Raw genomic sequence first — 18,795 nt, 5'->3', positions numbered from 1 at the left:
AAGCTGGTGGATTCCCTGCTATTTCCTTTAATGCCTGGATGTCCCTTAAAATTGACCAATGTTGCCTAATAATATTTTTTACTGCTTCAGTGTTCCTGTTATAGGTAAGCATACACCTCATTTTATTTACTTGCGGTCCTGCTCTAGCTCTGTCCTGACTCACACCACCAAAATAGGGCTGAAGCCATCTGCTTAGTCTTTGCTGTTGTATGGTCCTATTAGCAACACGGACTTCAGACTCTGGGTAACCCCTGTTTAAAAAGTCAGAGACCACAACATCCAATTGTTCGGACATCCTATCGTACAGTATTTAGTCTTAACAACTCGTTGCATTGCCGTTATTTAAAGAAAATCATTAAAACCAGTGCAGGGGGTGACTGTAGCACTACAAAAGCAATTTACAGGGCAGAGTGCAATGAATGTGATGCATTCTATGTGGGCAAGACTGTAAATAAACTCAAGCGTAGGATTTCATGTCATCTGTCAGAAATCCGCACTGGATGTAAAAATAATTCACCAGCCAAACACCTTTCTCTTCATAAAAGACACAGAGGTTTTAAGTTCCAGATCCTGGCTCGTGTAGACATGGGTGATCTTGAAGGAGACATCCCGAATATTCTGGAGAAACATGAACTCATGTGGCAATTAAAGCTGAACTCTTTTAGGAAGCCTGGACTAAACTACTACTGTTCAATTAAAATTGCACTGGAACTTAGAAAATTGCCACATTGTTTACATGACTAATTGTATTTTATTTTATTCTACCAGTTGGTTTTAAATCAGTTGTAATGTGTATATATTTTGTTTCCATCATCATACATACATTTTTTCTTATTTTTTTTCTGGTTCTTTTTTCCACTTTATTCAAAATGATGTATAATAACAATACTAACTAGTTATACAATTATATATATATGTTTATAGATTGTTTTTAGGGTTGTTGTACACAGACCTGAAGAAGTCTAGAAGGATGAAAGCAGTCTTTGTTTAACAATAGGTTATGAAAATAGAAATTGATTTTTACATGTAAAATGTATATGTATATATTTATATATATTTTTTGATTGCCAAATGTGAACTAAGGTTGATATATTTCCAGCCATGTAGTATATTGTCATGGATAAAATCACAGACTTAATAATCTACTTAATAATCTGGTTAAATAAGCGGTACCACATCATTATACATTTTATTTAAAGTACGTAAGGGTTATATATTATTATGACAGCTACTAAGTAGGGCAGGACCAGCTGGAATGTCACCCTGATGGGGAAGGGATGTGAATTTAACATGTGTACCAATAACACTTTGTTTTACAGCACAATAAACCACTCCCATGCCTGATAAAAAGTATAAATATATATATTTAGAAAGCTTGTGAGGAAATTATTACTCTATTTTTGTTTTACTTGGATCACTTGTCTGTGTACTTAAAGGATTTTCGACTGGAAACAAGACTGCCTGCCTTGCTTGGATTACTTTCGAATACTTAGTAATGCTGTACAATTATATATTTTCTATTATTTTTTGTTTTGTTTTGTTTTGACTTAAGACTAGTTTAAGTTTGTTACTTCTACTACTATTGTCTGATTTGATTAATATACGGTGATTAACTAGAAATATATGGACTGAAAATCTTCCACACAGAGAAGTTTCTTACACTGTATTTTTTTTTTTTTTAATATATTTCCAAACATCAATGGAGGATGCATGCTATTACGATGCAAGTAACTATTACACTTAACATCCTTTCTGTATAGTTCTGTATGTACTGTACCCTGCTCATCCTCCTTTAATTTTACATCAAGGAAAGTAATCTGTTCCTTAGATATATCATGTTTGAATCTTAGAAAAGTAGTAGTTCCATTAACATACAATATAAACTGTTCAAATTCATCTCGATTACCTTCCCACACAACAAAAAGATCGACAAATCTTTTGTAAAAAGTAATACACTTCTTACAAGAATTGGTCAGAGACAACACATATGTCTCTTCCCACATGTACATGACAATATTCACATAGGTATTTGCAGCTGCTTTTCCCATTGCTGCTCCTCTTTCTTGATAATACAGACTAATGTCAAAAATAAAAATATTTGATGTTAAAACTATTTTTAATAGGTCACACAATAGTCTGATCTTTTCAGAATCATAGTCTGAAAACCTCTCCAAGAATATTCTGACACATTCAACACCATGTATGTAAGGTATTGATGTAAACAATGAATCAACGTCCATTGTCACCATATGGGAACTAATAGGAAGTTGTCCACTTGACCATTCGTACAACTGCTTTAAAAAAGTGTTGGTGTCTTAAAATAGTTTCTCTTTTCTCCTCCTACAGGTCTTAAATTTTTTCATTAGAAACTTAGACAGGGGTTTTGTAACCCACCCACAAGCAGACACAATCGGCCTCATGGGTGGGTTAGTCCGATCCTTGTGCAGCTTAGGTATCCCATAAATAACAGGTATTTTTGGATTTTCTACAAACAAATAGTCAAACGTTCTATCATCAAGCTTACCACTGTCATGGAAAACATTCAATGCTTCCTTTAATTTGAGGCATAAGCAATTACTTTCACTCATAGGTTCATAGGTTCGTACTAAGCTATCTGCCCTAGGGCATTTATAAGCCTAGCCAGAGTGTGTGTGGCTTTCACCACCCCTTAGGATGAGAATACTACGCCCTTTTAGGGTTTAGTTTACTGTGCCTCTGTCTAGTAGTGACACAGAGATGACCCCCGGTGTAAACCTACGATCTCCCATCCACTCGTCAAGATTTCTCTTGAATAGAGTTAATGAGGGGCTCTGCCTAACATGGATTGGGATTCTGTTCCAGAGTGTAGGGAGCCTCTGGGTTATGAATCTGTCCCTCCAGCACGTCCTATTTATTTCTGTGTTGAGGTTTAAGTCCCTTGCTCTCGTGGCTCTGGTGGATTTGGATTTACTGAGGTGGAGCATGTCCATTAATTCAGGATTGGACATGGCCTTGTACGTCAGGCACAGATCACCTCTGAGTAGGCGGTATGCGACTGAATAGAGTTGGAGTTTTTTCAGTCGGGCAGCATATGACATATGTTTAAGACCCTTTATCCTCTTGGTGAGGAACGTTTGGGGTCTTTCCAACTGCTGCAGGTGTCGGGTAAGATACATCCCAAATGGGGCATTGTACTCAATCATTGGCCTGATAAGAGAAGAGTACAGGGCACAATGACCTCTCTTGATCTAGATGTGAAACCCTTCATGATAAGGTGGGCAATATAGAAGGTCTTCCTAACCACTTTGGCAATGTGAGTGTCAAATGAGAGGTTACTGTCAACCTGGGTCCCTAGGTCCCTGATTACCTCTTCCGTTTTAATGGATTACCACCTATGTGGTAATTTGTGGGTACCTTGTTTTTCCCAAAGGGTATGACTATACATTTTTTGGCGTTCAGCTTAAGGCCATGGCTCTGGCACCAATTATCCGCTTCTATGAGGCCTCTCTGAAGGATGTTTGTGTCCGCTAGAGTATCAATTATGGCGCCCAGTTTGCAGTCATCTGCGAACTTTGTCAGCCACAATCCTCCTATGTTTGCCTGTACCTCGGAAAAATAGATGCCGAACAAGAGGGGTCCCAGGACTGAGCCCTGTGGGACACCGCTTGTGACTGGCTTAGAGTCTGACATAGCTCCAGCAACTCTGACCCTGTGGGTTCTGTCCCTGAGCCAGTTTGCAACCCATCTTGTGACATATGGGTTTACATTTAAGCTGGTGAGTTTGTCTATGATGCCCGAGTGGGGTATTGTGTCAAAGACTTTTGCAAGGTCAAGGTAGGCTGTGTGAACTGCCTTACCCTCATCAATGGCCTTAGTGACTGTTTCAAAAAAGTCGATCAAGTTCAAAAGGCAGGATCTGCCTTTGACAAAGCCAAATTGGGTAGGATCCAATGTCTGTAGGTCCCCAATGTCTTTGTTTATGAGTTCCATAATGATCCTCTGCATAGCTTTGCAGACCAGGCTCGTCAAGCTTATGGGACGGTAATTTCCAGGGTCCGTAGAAGCACCGCCTTTGTGAAGTGGGACCACTGTTGCCGTACGCCACTCATTGGGTACGTATCCTGTAGTAAGGCTAAGATTAAACAGCAGCCTTATGTGTGGGTTTAGTTCCTCTTGGAGTTCATGTAGCACACAGCCCGGGACACCGTCCGGTCCCATTGATGCTGTGTTTTTAGCTTTAGAGAGGGCGGCTCTCACCTGGGCATCTTAGGCATGTTAGGGAGGCTACACTCTGCTGGGATAGTTATTTCTCCTTTTGGGGGGGAGGGGGAGAAGAAATTTGCACTGAACCTGTCTGCCAGAATGTTGGCAATGTCAGTGGGTTCACTGTATTTTGTGTCATTTTGGACTAACTCTGAGCATATCTGGGAGTTTCCACCCAGGTTTCTAACATAGCTAAAGAAGGCCTTGTGATTGTCTTTTGTGTCTTTTGCGATTTTTCTCTCAAAGTTGGCCTTGGATGATTTTATGAGTGATCGTAGTTTTTTGCTAGTACTGATCAGAGATGCCTTCCCTTTTAGGGATTTTGCTCTGCCATGTAGTAGCTTCCTCCTCCTGTTGTAGAGTTTGTTTATGGCTGGGGTCCACCAGACCGGGCGCCGTAATGTCATTGTAATGTTACTATATTATCCCCTTGCAACATAAGCTTCATTTTTTCCATATAAAAATTTTTACTCATTACAGCAATGCCTCCCCCTTTATCTGCGTTTTTTTATTACAAGGTCTGAATTATTTATCAAAGAGTGAATAGCAGCATTCACTTTCTTAGTTAAATTGTAAAATGTGGGTACATTATTCTTCATATATAAATTATATATGTCTTGTTCTACCATCTTTTCAAAAACTATTTTAAAAGACACCAACACCTTTTTAAAGCAGTTGTACGAATGGTCAAGTGGACAACTTACTATTAGTTCCCATATGGTGACAATGGACATTGATTCGTTGTTTACATCAATACCTTGCATACATGGTGTTGAATGTGTCAGAATATTCTTGGTGAGGTTTTCAGACTATGATACTGAGAAGATCAGACTATTGTGTGACTTATTAAAAATTGTTCTAACATCAAATATTTTTATTTTTGACACTAGTCTGAATTATCAAGAAAGAGGAGTAACAATAGGAACAGCAGATGCAAATACCTATGCGAATATTGTCATGTATACGTGGGAAGAGACATATGTGTTGTCTTTGAGTAATCCTTTTAAGAAGTGTATTAATTTTTATAAAAGATTTGTCGATGATCTTTTTGTTGCGTGGGAAGGTAATCGAGATGAATTATATGTTAATGGAGCTACTACTTTTCTAAGATTCAAACATATCTAAGGAACAGATTACGTTCCTTGATGTAAAATTAAAGAAGGATGAGCAGGGTACAGTATATACAGAACTATACAGAAAGGAGGTTAAGTGTAATAGTTACTTGCATCGTAATAGCATGCATCCTCCATTTATGTTTGGAAATATAATAAAAAATCAGATGCAACGAGTAGTTAGACTAAATACTGTACATGATAGGATATCCGAACAATTGGATGTTGTGGTCTCTGACTTTTTAAATAGGGGTTACCCAGAGTCTGGTGCTGTGGTAGCGTTGTCGTCTCACAGTAAGACGCTGTCCGGTTCGATTCTCAGCTAGAGCGTCTTCTGCGTGGAGACATGCGTGAATGGGCGTACCTTCGTTGAAGGTTGTGCGTCAGGGCTGGTAACTCAGCATGTAAAAATCAACTACCAATCATTAGCGGACCGGAGTTCCGCTGTGGCGACCCCTAACCGGGAAAAGCCGAAAGACACAACAACAACCCAGAGTCTGAAGTCCATGCTGCTAATAGGACCATACAACAGCAAAGACTAAGCAGAGGGCTTCAGCCCTATTTTGGTGGTGTGAGTCAGGATAGAGTTATAGCAGGACCGCAAGTAAATAAAATGAGGTGTATGCTTACCTATAACAGGAACACTGAAGCAGTAAAAAATATTATTATTAATCAACATTGGTCAATTTTAAGGGACGTCCCGGCATTAAAGGAAATAGTAGGGGATCCTCCAGCTTTCGGGTACAAAAGGAAGAACACTTTGAAACAGATGTTAGGTTATAAGGAGCAACCCAAGGAATTTTTTTTAAGGTAGGAAATGTGAAACAAGATACATTTAAATATGGGAATTGTGTTTACTGCAAGCATATGTTCACAGAGAAATCCATTACACATCCCATGACAGGTAGAGAGTTTGTTTTACATGCATATGGGAATTGCAACACAAGCAATTTAATATATTTAGCTAAGTGTGAAATCTGTGATGCTTTTTATGTGGGTATGACAAACAGGAAATTTAAAGAGCGTTTAGCCTGTCATCTCGGTGATATTAGACATGAGTAGTTACAAATGCTCTTAGTAAACACATTATAGAGAAAGGTGATCAACATAGTTTTAAGTTTATGATTTTAAAAGTAATTTATAGAACATTGTGGGGTGGGAATATAAAACTTTTAACTGAAAATGAAGAGATGAGATGGATTTTAAGAATGACAGTGTTTGTACCACCTGGTCTTCATGACAATTTTACTTTAAAGCCTTATTTAAATATGCTGTATCAGAAGGTGTAATTAGTCATGTGACTTTTTAAAATGTATTTGTTATGTTGTTTAATTGATAGTATTTATTTTGCCTGAAGAAGCCTTGAAGGTGAAAACGTTTACTTGCGAACTTGGATTAAATATTTGTTTGAGTGTTTCCTGTTTTCTTTTTCTTTTTGGATTTGATTTTGTGACTGAGAACTGGTTAAGTGCCTCACAGCTGTTTTTTTGGATATCTATAAATCTGAATATGGCTGTTCCATAATTCTCTTAATCTTCCTATGCTAATGTAGCAGCTGGCAAGATCTGAGGTAATTGGGTAGGTTCATTGTAGGAAAAGGGAGAAGCTCAAGAGATTTGGTGGCTGTGAGCTTTAGCATCGGCTGAGTAAGATCTGATGGATCAGATCCAAACCCACTCTTTGAGCAAGAACAAAGGTCGACAACACAGATGGAACGTTATGGTAAGTACATAACTTCTTTTTCTTTGCCAACGTCTTACAATGTCATATTAATGAAGGAACTTTATGAATTGCAGACTTGAGGTTCAAAATTCAGCGCGCTATGGTGTTCAGATTTTAGCATGGTTAATACAGACTTTTTTTTTTTTAGGTGCACATGAAGATATCGACAGGCGAGTTTCACAAAATAGTCTTGGAGAGATGACAAAACTTGGAAGCAAGACTGCTCTTAATAGACGGGTGAGTTATACCACGCAACAGAATATGCAAAGTTAGTCTTTCAAAGGGGAAAACCTTCCTAAAAATCTGTTTTTTGAAGCAGTAGTATTTAAATAGTGATAGCGCAGAATGTTAGAGAACAGTGCATAACTGCATATTTACAGGAGCTAAGAATTTGAAAGCTAGACCAGTGCAGCAGTGTTTTGTGGATTTGCATGAGGTCCATCAGAGTGGGGTCTGACAGTGTCCTGTATGTCAGGCATAGATCTCCCCTCAAAAGCCTGCAGGAGACAGAATACAGGGATAGGGCCTTCAGTTGGTCTGCATAGAACCTATTACTTATTTTCTTACGTTTTGATGATGTGAGTTTTACCCATGCTTCATATTCTTCATAAGGCATGTGAATGACCTGCACTATCTGTACCTGAATAGTAATTTTTGCTTTTACACAGTGCATGAATTGTAGGTCTGCCTTCACTTAAGCATGCAGAAGAGAGTGCATTGTTTTTCCAAGAAGTGTAAGATTTAGCATTGTCTACCTCAAGAACTGCATCTGTCTAGTGTGAAATTTGACTTGCCATTATAAAGCACACCCAAGGCTCAACACTTGACGGAGTGACTATTAGTCGGTGTTTGGAAAAGTTGATTTCCACAAATTTTGTTGTGATCTTTTGTAGCATAAGCAGTTTTATTGCTGTCATAGAAGCAAATGTCCAAAATCAGACCATTTGTACAGATGTTTGTACAGTATCCATATCAGTTCATTGATGTCCACTTACAACTAACATTCTAGGCTCATAGGAGGTTACTAGACTGTTGCCCCTAGGGCCTTTGTAAGGCTAGCCATATTATATACTTGTTCCCTTATTGACCAAGTTGTATGATCTATATTTGCAGTACAGGTCTATGATCAGCACTGATTGCCCTTATCCAAGAGGGACATAGGAGACACCCCCAGGGTAAATTCATGGTCTCCCGTCCAATTGTCTGTGTTACAGTTAATTAAATAAGGTCATTAAGGAGCTCTGTTTTACATGGACTGGAAGAGTGCTCAAGAGGAATGACAATCTCTGGGAGACATATCTGTCTCTATAGCATGTCCTGTTAATGTTGCAGACTGTAAAGTTCTTGTCCCGTTTGACTTGCAGATGTGCAGCATTTCTATTAGGGCAGGGTCTGAGACTGTTGTGCAGGCCAGGCACAAGTTGCCTCTCAGCAGGCTATAAGATACAGAGTACAGTGACAGGGCCTTCAGTCTGTCCATGTAGGTCATGTGTTGAAGGGCCTGAATTTTCTTGGTGAGAAACCTCTGAGGTCTTTCCAGCTGATGCAGGTGTCTGGAGAGGTACATACAGAAGAGAGTGTTATACTGCATTAGTGGACTGATGAGGGATGAGTACATAGGTTCATAGGTGTTTGCTAGGCTAATGACCACAAAGGCCTTTTTAAGCCTAGCCATGCATCCCAAATCTTTGACAAGTTCTGATACCCTTGATAAGTGTAAGCATGGGCCTGGGAAATGAACCATTAACAGGTTTCCTGTGTCCATTAGAGACATGGGTGTCAAATCAGGGATGAATTTCTGATTTCCCATTCAGTTGTCCAAGTTACACTTGAATTGGTTTAGGGAGGAATTTTGCTTCACATGGATGGGGAGCCTGTTCCTTAGACGGGGTAGTCTCTGGGATACATACCTGTCTCTCCAGCAGGTCCTATTTATATCATAGGCAAGGTTTAAGTCTTTAGAATGGGAAATTCTGGTGCTGTTTGGTTTGTGGATTTGCAGGAGGTCCATCAGAGTGGGGTCTGACAGTGTCCTGTATGCCAGGCATAGATCTCCCCTCAAAAGCCTGCAGGAGACAGAATACAGGGATAGGGTCTTCAGTTGGTCTGCATAGAACATATTACTTGCACCTTGTATTCTTTTAGTGAGGAACCTCTGTGAACGTTCCAGTTGTTGAATATGCCTGGTAGGTACATACCAAAGGGAGCATTGTACTCAGTGATAGGTCTGATGAATGCCGAATAGAATGGAACAATGACTTCCTTGGACTTAGATGCCATACCTTTGTTTATAAGTTGCACAACATAGAATAATTTCCTCACCACTGTAGACATGTGGTGATCAAAGGCTAGATTACTGTCTGTGTGTGTCCCTAAGTCCCTGTCTGCTGGTTCATCTCTAAGGAGTGTGTTGACAGTATGATAGTTACCAGGGATGGATGACTTCTCAAAGGATACTATTATGCATTTCTTGGCATTTAGTTTTAGTCCATGGCTCTGACACCAGTTGTTTGTCTGTGTCACCCCCTCCTGGAGAGCATCTGTGTCAGTGTGAGATTCAATGACCGCTCTTAATTTGCAATCATCTGCAAATTTAGCCAGCCAGAGACCACTGACTTTGGCTCTGATTTCTGAGAAAAAAGAAGCGGTCCAAGGACTGATCCATGCGGGACTCCACTTGTGATTGGCCTCTTTGTAGAAGTGGACTCCCCAATTCTAACTTCCTGGGTCCTGTCTGTGAGCCAGTTGGCTATCCACCGGGTGACATATGGGTTTGTACCCAACCTCTACAATTTGTCAACAATGCCTGAGTGGGGTATTGTGTCAAATTCCTTGGCCAGGTAAACGTAGGCAGTGTTCATAGGTTGGTATTAGGTTATCAGCCCTAGGGCCTATACAAGCCTAGCCATAACAATTCCCTGGATATTTCTTCCCACAATATTTACTTCCCTGGACCCCTGTCTAGCAGGGTGACTGACATGATCCCCAGGGTGAATTTCCTATCTCCCATCCAATCATCAAGGTTCCTTTTGAAGAGGGGCCAATGAGGTGCTCTGCTTGACATGTATGGGCAGTCTATTCCACAGTATGAGGAGTCTCTTGGTCAGGAACCTATCCCTCCAGCATGTTTTGTTCATTGTGATGACAAGGTTTAGATCCCTGGAGCGTGTGGCTCTGAGGGATTGGGATTTCTTTAAGTGGAGCATGTCCAGCAGCTCAGGGTTTGACATGGCCTTGTATGTTAAGCAGAGATTGGCTCTGAGTAGACGATATGCCACAGAGAGTATAGCTGGGTTTTTTTTTTTGATGATCAGCATAGGGCATCTGCTTTAGGCCTGTGATTCTTTTAGTGAGGTATTTCTGCGGCCTTTCCAGCTGTTGCAGATGTCTTGTGAGGTACATACCAAACTGGGTGTTGTACTCTATAATGGGTCTAATGAGGGATGAGTACAGTGGGACAATGACCTCCTTTTTTCTGGATGAAAAGCCCTTAGTGATGAGGTGTGCCACATAGAAGGATTTCCAGACTGTTGTGGCGATGTGGTTATCGAAGGCGAGACCACTGTCCACCTGTGTTCCTAAGTCTGTCATCACACTTTCAGTGTTTAGTGTATTGCCACCTATGTGGTAATTCATGGGTACATGTTTTTTCCAAAGGGGATATCTATACATTTCTTGGCATTAAGCTTGAGCCCATGGCTCTGGCACCAAGCATCTGTTTCTGTAAGGCCCTTTTGTAGAATATTCACATCATTTGGGGATTCAGTGGCTCCCAGTTTGCCATGTGAATGATTTTGCCCTCATCCATTGCTTTGGTGACCTTCTCAAAGAAGTCCACCAGGTTGAGTAGGCATGATCTGCCCTTGACATAACCAAACTGGGTTGGGTCCAGTGTCTGGAGGTGTACTATATATTTATTGATACAGGGGAGTTATAACATCCTTAGCTCTGGATGCGATGCCCTTACTTATGAGATATGCAACATAGAAGGCCTTCCTTACCACTGTGGACACATGGTGTTCGAAGTTAAGGGTTCTATCAACCTGTGTTCCCAAATCTCTCACTACAAGGTTTGAACTAAGGAAGGGATGATACATTTTTTGTGTTTAGTTTAAAGCCATGGCTTTGGCACCAGTCATTTATGCGTTTTTTTTATAGTATGTCAGTATCATTGGGGGCTCAGTGATTGCACCCAGTTTGCAGTCATCATCGAACTTGGTAAGCCACAGGCCATCTATTTTCGCCTGGACTTCTGAGAAATAGATTCCAACCAATAGGGGGCCCAGCACAGATCCTTGTGGTACACCACTGGTAATTGGTCTGCTGGTAGAGGTGGACTCCCACTTTGACTGTATGCGTTCTGTCGGTGAGCCAGCTGGCTACCCATCTAGTGAAGTATGGGTTAATTCCCAGCTGGGTGAGTTTCTCAATGATGCCTAAGTGGGGGATTGTGTCAAAAGCCTTGGGTAAGTCAAGATAGGCCATATGTACTGTTTTGCCTTCATCCTAGGCTTTGGTGACATTCTTGAGAAGTCCACCAGGCTTAATAAGCATAATCTAGCCTAAATGAAGCTAAATTGGGTCAAGAGTTTGAGTGTCACTTTTGTGTTTGATAAGGTCCATGATGATTCTCTCCATGGCTTTGCAGAAAAGGCTGGTTAGACTTATGAGTCTGTAATTACCAGAGTTGGTTGACGGACCCCCCCCCCCCCTTTGTGCAAGGGAACTACTGTTGCTGTTTTCCACTCTGTTAGGACAAAGCCAGTACTTAAGACTGTGGTTGAAGAGAGTGCCAAGTGGTTCTGCTAGGTCCTGTTTTAGATCATTTGGTAGGTAGCCTAGGATGTTATCTGGTCCCATAGTGGCTGTGTTTTTGGCCTTGGAAAGTGCGGTTATGACCTGCTGTTGATACAAAATATGTAACTGAAAGGCTTCTTTTGAACCCACTGAATCAACAAAAAGAATGAGAAAAACACATTTTTTTGCAGGGGGATTCCCCCCTGGTTCATAGGTTGATAGATTACTACTAGGCTAACTGCCCTTGTGGGCCATTTTAAGCCATTCCAATGATACCATGTTAGAATCAAACCCTATACCTTGTGTTTATAAGGCAAGAACCCTAATCATTATGCTAATCCTCATGGATCATCACAAATCTGAGATTTTAAACATACCAGTTCTGACTTCACATTCTAGTAGTGAAATGGACAAATTCCCTTACCCTAATGTCTGCTGATCTCAGTAAAACTACTCACTAAGCTAAAGCTAAACATTATAAGTGAATGCAACATCATTCTTCACTTACTTTGTTAAAGTTCTGTGAGCCACAATTTGCTGATGTCTTGCACCGAAGAATTAAACTACAGTGAAATCCTGTGTTACTCATTCAACTAAACCAGACTCCAAGAAAGCCATTACACTCTGTGTAGACATACAGGTATTTATGAGCATATTATTAATGGTCATACACACTTACAGCAAAATTCATTGCATCATCGTAATTATATTGAAAATGCACATTATCTGATTAAACATGTTTGGAAAATGAAACCAAAGACTTTCATTTTGCCAGTTTATATGGTAAGTAGAAAAATATAAAAAAAATATCACATCTTGCAGTGCATAGTAGTACTGTAAGGGAAAAGGATGTTTAGAACTCAAATGTAAAGGATTGGGTTTAGGGTTAGCACACGAGTATGGTTAAGGGTAGGGCAGGGAGACGTCATATCACCTGCTGTTATGGTGACCTATGCATCTTTTGCAGCTTGAACATATCACATCACAATGATGGAAGCTCCTTCCCCCAGCTATGGTATCATTCACTCTTAATTAGATGTCGCTGTCTGTCTGCTCTATGTGCAGTAAATCTCTCAAGAAAGAGAGCTGCCTTCTTAATACTTTGAATTTATCCTTTCTGGCCTAATAGGAGACCAAGTCAAACACCAAACTGAGATGCTCTCTGTGTAACCCAAAATGCATCGACCTCTTCTTGGGGCTGAAGATGTTTCTAGCTAAGCTCCATCCTGTGAAGGTAGACAAAGCAAAGGTTTCTAGTTTTCCAAGAAGAAGCTGCAGCTTGGAAAGAACTTTTCTAGTGTTCTGTGTTGTAGCTGATAACTTTAGGCTGTCTGTTGTAATGACAGGCTCGTGCATTATTACCCTTTTGTGGTAGAGGCAGTCTTCTGCTCTCTGTCATGAACACATCACACTAACAAATTTCCTGACCCAGGCTGTAGATTTTCCACTCAGTTAAGTGCGGCATACTGGCTGATTCATGTACATTGATTCTACCCAGTGAGAACTGTCTTCTTGGGCACTTTAATATTACTCGGATCTAATAATGTTGCCCTGCATCAAAGCCTCTTGCTCTAGTACTGCCTTAGTGGACTGCCTCCACTTTTAGTCGGGGGCCCAAGGATAAACATTCATATATGAAGTCCTGGTAGCCGAATTGTATATGCATAGACTTTTGTTAATGAACAAAGTCAGATGTAGCCAGGTGTGAAGTTCTGCTAGGTTCATATGTACTTACTAGGCTATTGATCTATGAGGATCTTTGAAAGTCTAGCAGTACATTCCCATAAAGTTTTTAGCCCTTATATTTTATGTACAAATAACCTAAAGATGAGCAGAACATTTACATGTTGTCCCTATCCAGGAGGGACAAGGGTGTTAAACCAGAGGTAAATTTGCAGTTACCTATCCATTTGTCCAGATTATGTTTGAATACTTTAATATTTTTCTTTATATGGAGAGGAAGACAATTTTAAAGACGTGGTATTCTGTGTGATATATATCCATCCCTCCAACATGTTTTATTTATGTTGCAAAAGAGATTTAGATCTCCCTCTGGGTGCTTATGCCCCATTTGCGAATGTGCAGCAGGTCTGACAAGATACGGTTTGTTGATGCTACTCCAGTAGCTTAGCAGGATAAAGCCCTGACTGCAGGCCAGGTGACATAGGTTAGATTAGTGGCTTGGGTGACTAGCCCAAGCAGGGACAGGCGTGCATATCTTTGGTGGGAGGACACTTGATGACGCTAAGTAATGGGAGATGTGATTCAAAGAAGGGAGTTGCCTTCAGACGTGGTCAGCGAACTTGTGGGGTAGGGTGGATAAAGAGAATGGGTAGTGGCTATTACTGGAAGGGTTTTTTCAGGTACTCTGTGGGGTTAGGATTGGGATAGGGGCATGGTTAAGGTTAGCACGCATTACTGACGCTATGCGGGGGGTGCTCACCCTAACCCTGCCCCTATCCCAACTCTAACCCCACACAGTACCTTAAAAAAACCTTCCTGTAGCACTGCCACTACACAACACACACTCGTATGCTCAAACACACACCAACACACACTACAAACTTAAGATCAACCCTCTTAACTAACACTGACCCTAACCCAAAATACAGACTCGCATGCAAACACACAACACCTACACCCTTACCTAACCCTTGCCCTAATTCTAACACCCAAACACACACATACACACACTACCCTCTCCCAATCCCCACTCACCGGTTTCAAAGAAACGGCACATTCAGATAGTTGAGCGTCCAAATATCCCAATGTTTGTCCATCTTGACCACCCTTTAGCATTTGTCGAACAAAGCAGCATTTGAGAAAATGGATAGTAACTGGAGTGGAGTACACTGTTAAACCTGAATGAACTGATACATGCTTAGAAGATTTTCTTCAGTTTAACTATCATTGTTGAAGGAAGGTGAAGTAATGGCATCTGTATTGTCAGTGCATTTGTATGCAAGCTTGGAAGTAAAAAAAAAAAACAAAAACAAAATGGTCATGGAAAGCTTGCTTCAGTCTGAAATATGAAATTTGCAAAACTACTACAAGGGCCTTGAGAAACATGACTTTGAAACATTATTTGATGGATGGGATTACTGAAAGAACTGGAAGGGAAGAGATGCCATTAAATTTATGGAAAGACAGCTGACCCTAATTTCCTTTAGACTCTCCCATACATTTATCTACTGTTTGAATGAATGCTCAGTGAACATGTATATCTTATTAAAATGCCTTTCACATGTAGACCGATAGAAGATTATTTGCAGGGAGTGGAAGCTGAAGGGCTTGAGTTTGGTGGGAAATGCAGTAAGAATTGTGGAAGATTTCAAGTTCATTATATGAGTCACTGCTGTAGTAAGTAGCCTTAGCTTATATGGGTTATATCCTACTAAGGATCTAATGGCTGGCCAGCTTCCAAAGCTTCAGGGTACCTTTCTGATTGCCAAAACCATTAGCTCAAACTGCAATAACTAAAGAGGCAGGTCTGGGCTCCAAGTCCTTCATAGCTTTCCTTCTACCAAGGGACAGGGGTGTACATTTTTTTCTGAACATCACATCAGTATGGCCTTTTTTCATGTCATATTATGTCTGTATCTGTCAATATGAATGCCTTCTACAACAGGTGCCATATTGATAATCTAAAGCAATAATTTTAATAGTTTTAGGGGGAACAACTGAAAATGTTACTTGCATTTATTAAGTGCTGGTGGGGGCAGCATTTTGAGAGAGGTGTCCATTTGTAAGTGATAGGTTTCCAAGAGGGTAGCACTAAGAGCTTGTGAGTTTGTTTGTGTCTTTTGGCTTTTCCCGGTTAGGGGGCGCCACAGCGGAACTCCGGTCCGCTAATGATTGGCTGTTGATTTGCCAGGCCTGACGCACAACCTTCAATGAAGGTACGCCCATTCACACATGTCTCCACGCAGAAGACGCTCTAGCTGAGAATCGAACCGGACAGCGTCTTACTGTGAGGCGACAACGCTACCGCACCACCACCGAGCTTGAGTACAAAATGGAAATTGCTTGCTACACCCCTGGCAAGGAGCACTCATTTTATGAGTTTTGGAGGATATAAACTTAGCTGTTACTGTTACATTGCTGGAAATATATGTTCCCTTCAGGGAAAAAACATACATTTTACTTTTTAGGACAAATTTTAAAACTAGGAAAACATGTTTTTAATGACTGTCACATGACTTTTAAATACTTGTAAACAGCAGCCTCACTTTTTTACTTCTGTGGTAAAAAGATGTTAAAATTAACTGAAAACTATTTTTTATGAGTTAAAGTTTGTATCATTCCACTTTTGTGGGCTGGGGTAAATGTTTATAAAGTGCTTTTTACTGTGCTTTTATGAGGAAAAAGTTACTTTTATACTACTTACCTGTTTTACTGATTACAGTTACCAGGCTTTCCTATGAATCAGGCTTAAACATGGAACAGTCTATTGGTTCCTTAGGTCTTCCTTTTTCCAACCACAAAAATAAATACAATTACTAAACAGCCTTTACCACTACAGCAGACTGCTAAAGTGCCTCAGCCACAGATGGGTGACTCTGCTGTGGCCATTTTTTAAAGAAATTGTAGTAGTATTAAATCCATTGGAAGAAGTTGAGAACGAAGGCTGAAAATTGATTGTGGAGGGACATATTATGTTTTGTCTCCTCAGATTTCTTATTCAGAGTCTGTAATTGGCTCCCTCTGGTGTAGTCCCTATAGGCACCATGGACCAGGACCAGGAATTAAAACACATCCTCTGCGACTGTTGGAGTGTCTTTGGTGGGCAAGAATGTGCCATTTTTTGTCAGTCTTGGGAGAAGGGGCATGAAATATGACTGTGCCTAGCCAGAGCGCTTTGCCTATCCCTAAGGAGATTTTTCCTGGCAAAAGTGATTCTCCTTCTTCAGAGATTCCTATCAGAAGTAGCAAAACTGAGACATATTTCTTATCCTGTTTCAGACTCTTTGGACAGATGTGATTTATTAGAATTAGCTCAGGCTATTTAACCCTTCCAGTTCTACTGTTTCTGGTTAAAGAAAATGAGTTTCTTCGTTTTGTTTAGAGGTTCATGTTTTTGAACATTAAAGTGATTGTGAAAGGAGGGGATAGATTTTGCTTAGTCTCCTTGGACTTCTGATTCAAATTCTGAGAAGTGTGGTTTTGGCCTCTCACTTTTAAAGATTATCTTTCTCTGAAACTATTTCCAGGATTAATCCATTGTTGCTGTGCTAACATGAATGATATTCTACAGTCCCTGAAGAAGTAATATGATTTATTACAACTGGATTTTCCAGAAACTACTCCAAGTTGTTTTTGTCACAGCATGTAACTTGCCTGACAGTCAGTCTGCTGCTCCCAAAAAGGCAGATAGATTGTACAAAGTTCCTCATTTTTATATGTTTTTATACACTCATCCCAGATCTGACCCAGCAGTTATTGCTTTAGGAAACCCTGCTCTTACCTCTCATCTTATTATCAGAAAGAATTGGGTCAAAACCTACAGTAGTTGGGAGGAGACAAAATTTAAAAAAATGTAAAATATTGTTCTTAAAAAAAAAACTTAGTTGCTAGAATAAAATGATTTGTAGTAGCATCCATTTTATGAAGGATATGAAGTCTTGAAATCAGTTACATGTCATTATTTAGTGACTTAAGTCCTCTGTGATTTGCCAGAAGACTACAACTTTTTTGAGGAACAGACTAAAAATATGAGGTGTAAATCTGGGCAGTTGAGAGAGGTATAGCCCATCTGCTGGTAAACATTTGGCTGATCCCAACTGCTCTCCTGACAAGGATGGGAAAGCATTTGATAGCTTTGGGGGAAAGTGTCCTTTTGCAGCACTTTCTTTTAGAATTCTTAACTATCAAGCTTTAACTATCAAGCTTGTGTTAGTTTATGCTTGCCTCGTTTGAGAATATGAGGAATATTTTGGCATCTTTTTCCTCTTCTGAGAAGTCTGTTTTGTGTGATTTGATTTGTTCTGTGTCTTAAATGGCTACTCACTGACTGAAATATGTGTATGATTCTGCTGATGCTGTTTCCAGTGCTATTGCCACTTGTACTGTTAAGAGGAGATTTGCTTGGGTGCATTCTCAAAACCTTCCTGAATATGTCATAAATGAAATTTTGAACTCTCCCTTGGACAGATATTAAATTTTTGGATAATCTGCTACAGAGGTTCTTAAACATTGTGATGAGAGAGATAAGCTAATTCAAGGAATGTCTCAGAATTTTCAACCTTCGTTCTCCAAATCTGCCAAAGGATTTAATGCTTACCCCTGCAACCTTCTTTAATAAGCAAAGTACACAATCTCAACAAACTGCAAGTAAGTAAACATTTAAAACTCTCAGGGAGGTTCCAAAAAGAAATAAAGCCCCCCCCCCAGAACAAAGGACAATCTGATAAGTCTGAATGACTGTGTAGGCAAGTCTTCCCCCACCTTCACAACCCATTATCCCTTCCAGAAAATCTAAACTTCAGCTTCTCTCTTTGACAACAGGTAGTTTAAGACAGGTGGATGTCCTTCTATATCACTGTTGCAGTGTTCTGCACTGTAGGGATCGCCTGCTAAGGACATCCCAATGTCCGGCCAATATACCAAAGCCTTTAGATCTTGTATGCACCGTACATCACATGTATGCTCTCCGTTCAGGACATAGGGCATGACGGTGATGTATAGATGCAGTTTCCTCAGAACTTCTTTGCCACAGGTCCGAACACCATCATTGCTCATCGGTCTGAATGCCCTTTCACTGTGCTGAATACCCAGCCCATCAGATAAGTGCCTTGTGGGAGTCTTTTTTCTTTGCTCTTGTTAATTTTGGTTACCTAGAGTTCGTGTCATCCAAAAAGGGAAAATGTCAGTATGGGAGGCAGATTCCCCATAAGGATTGAAGGATAGTCATGAACAGTGTCTT

The 18,795-nt window shown here is 40.3% G+C and overlaps 1 protein-coding gene across 3 annotated transcripts in view; it reads left to right on the top strand.

The window, feature by feature from the left end:
* The window catches only part of KIDINS220 (kinase D interacting substrate 220), a 2,951,961-nt gene that overhangs the window by 2,013,270 nt on the left and 919,896 nt on the right, over positions 1 to 18,795 (top strand). For all 3 annotated transcript variants that reach the window (XM_044073258.1, XM_044073248.1, XM_044073241.1), the window contains exon 20: positions 7,225 to 7,313. In XM_044073258.1, coding sequence (XP_043929193.1) covers positions 7,225 to 7,313 — 89 coding nt within the window. The remainder of the gene's footprint in view (positions 1 to 7,224; positions 7,314 to 18,795) is intronic.

The sequence above is a fragment of the Protopterus annectens genome, chromosome 1.part1 (genome assembly GCF_019279795.1).
Source record: "Protopterus annectens isolate FY-2018-M chromosome 1.part1, PAN1.0, whole genome shotgun sequence".
Lineage (NCBI taxonomy): Eukaryota > Metazoa > Chordata > Ceratodontiformes > Protopteridae > Protopterus > Protopterus annectens.
The sequence above is the reverse complement of the archived record's forward strand: the minus strand, read 5'-3'. Positions and strand labels throughout refer to the sequence as shown.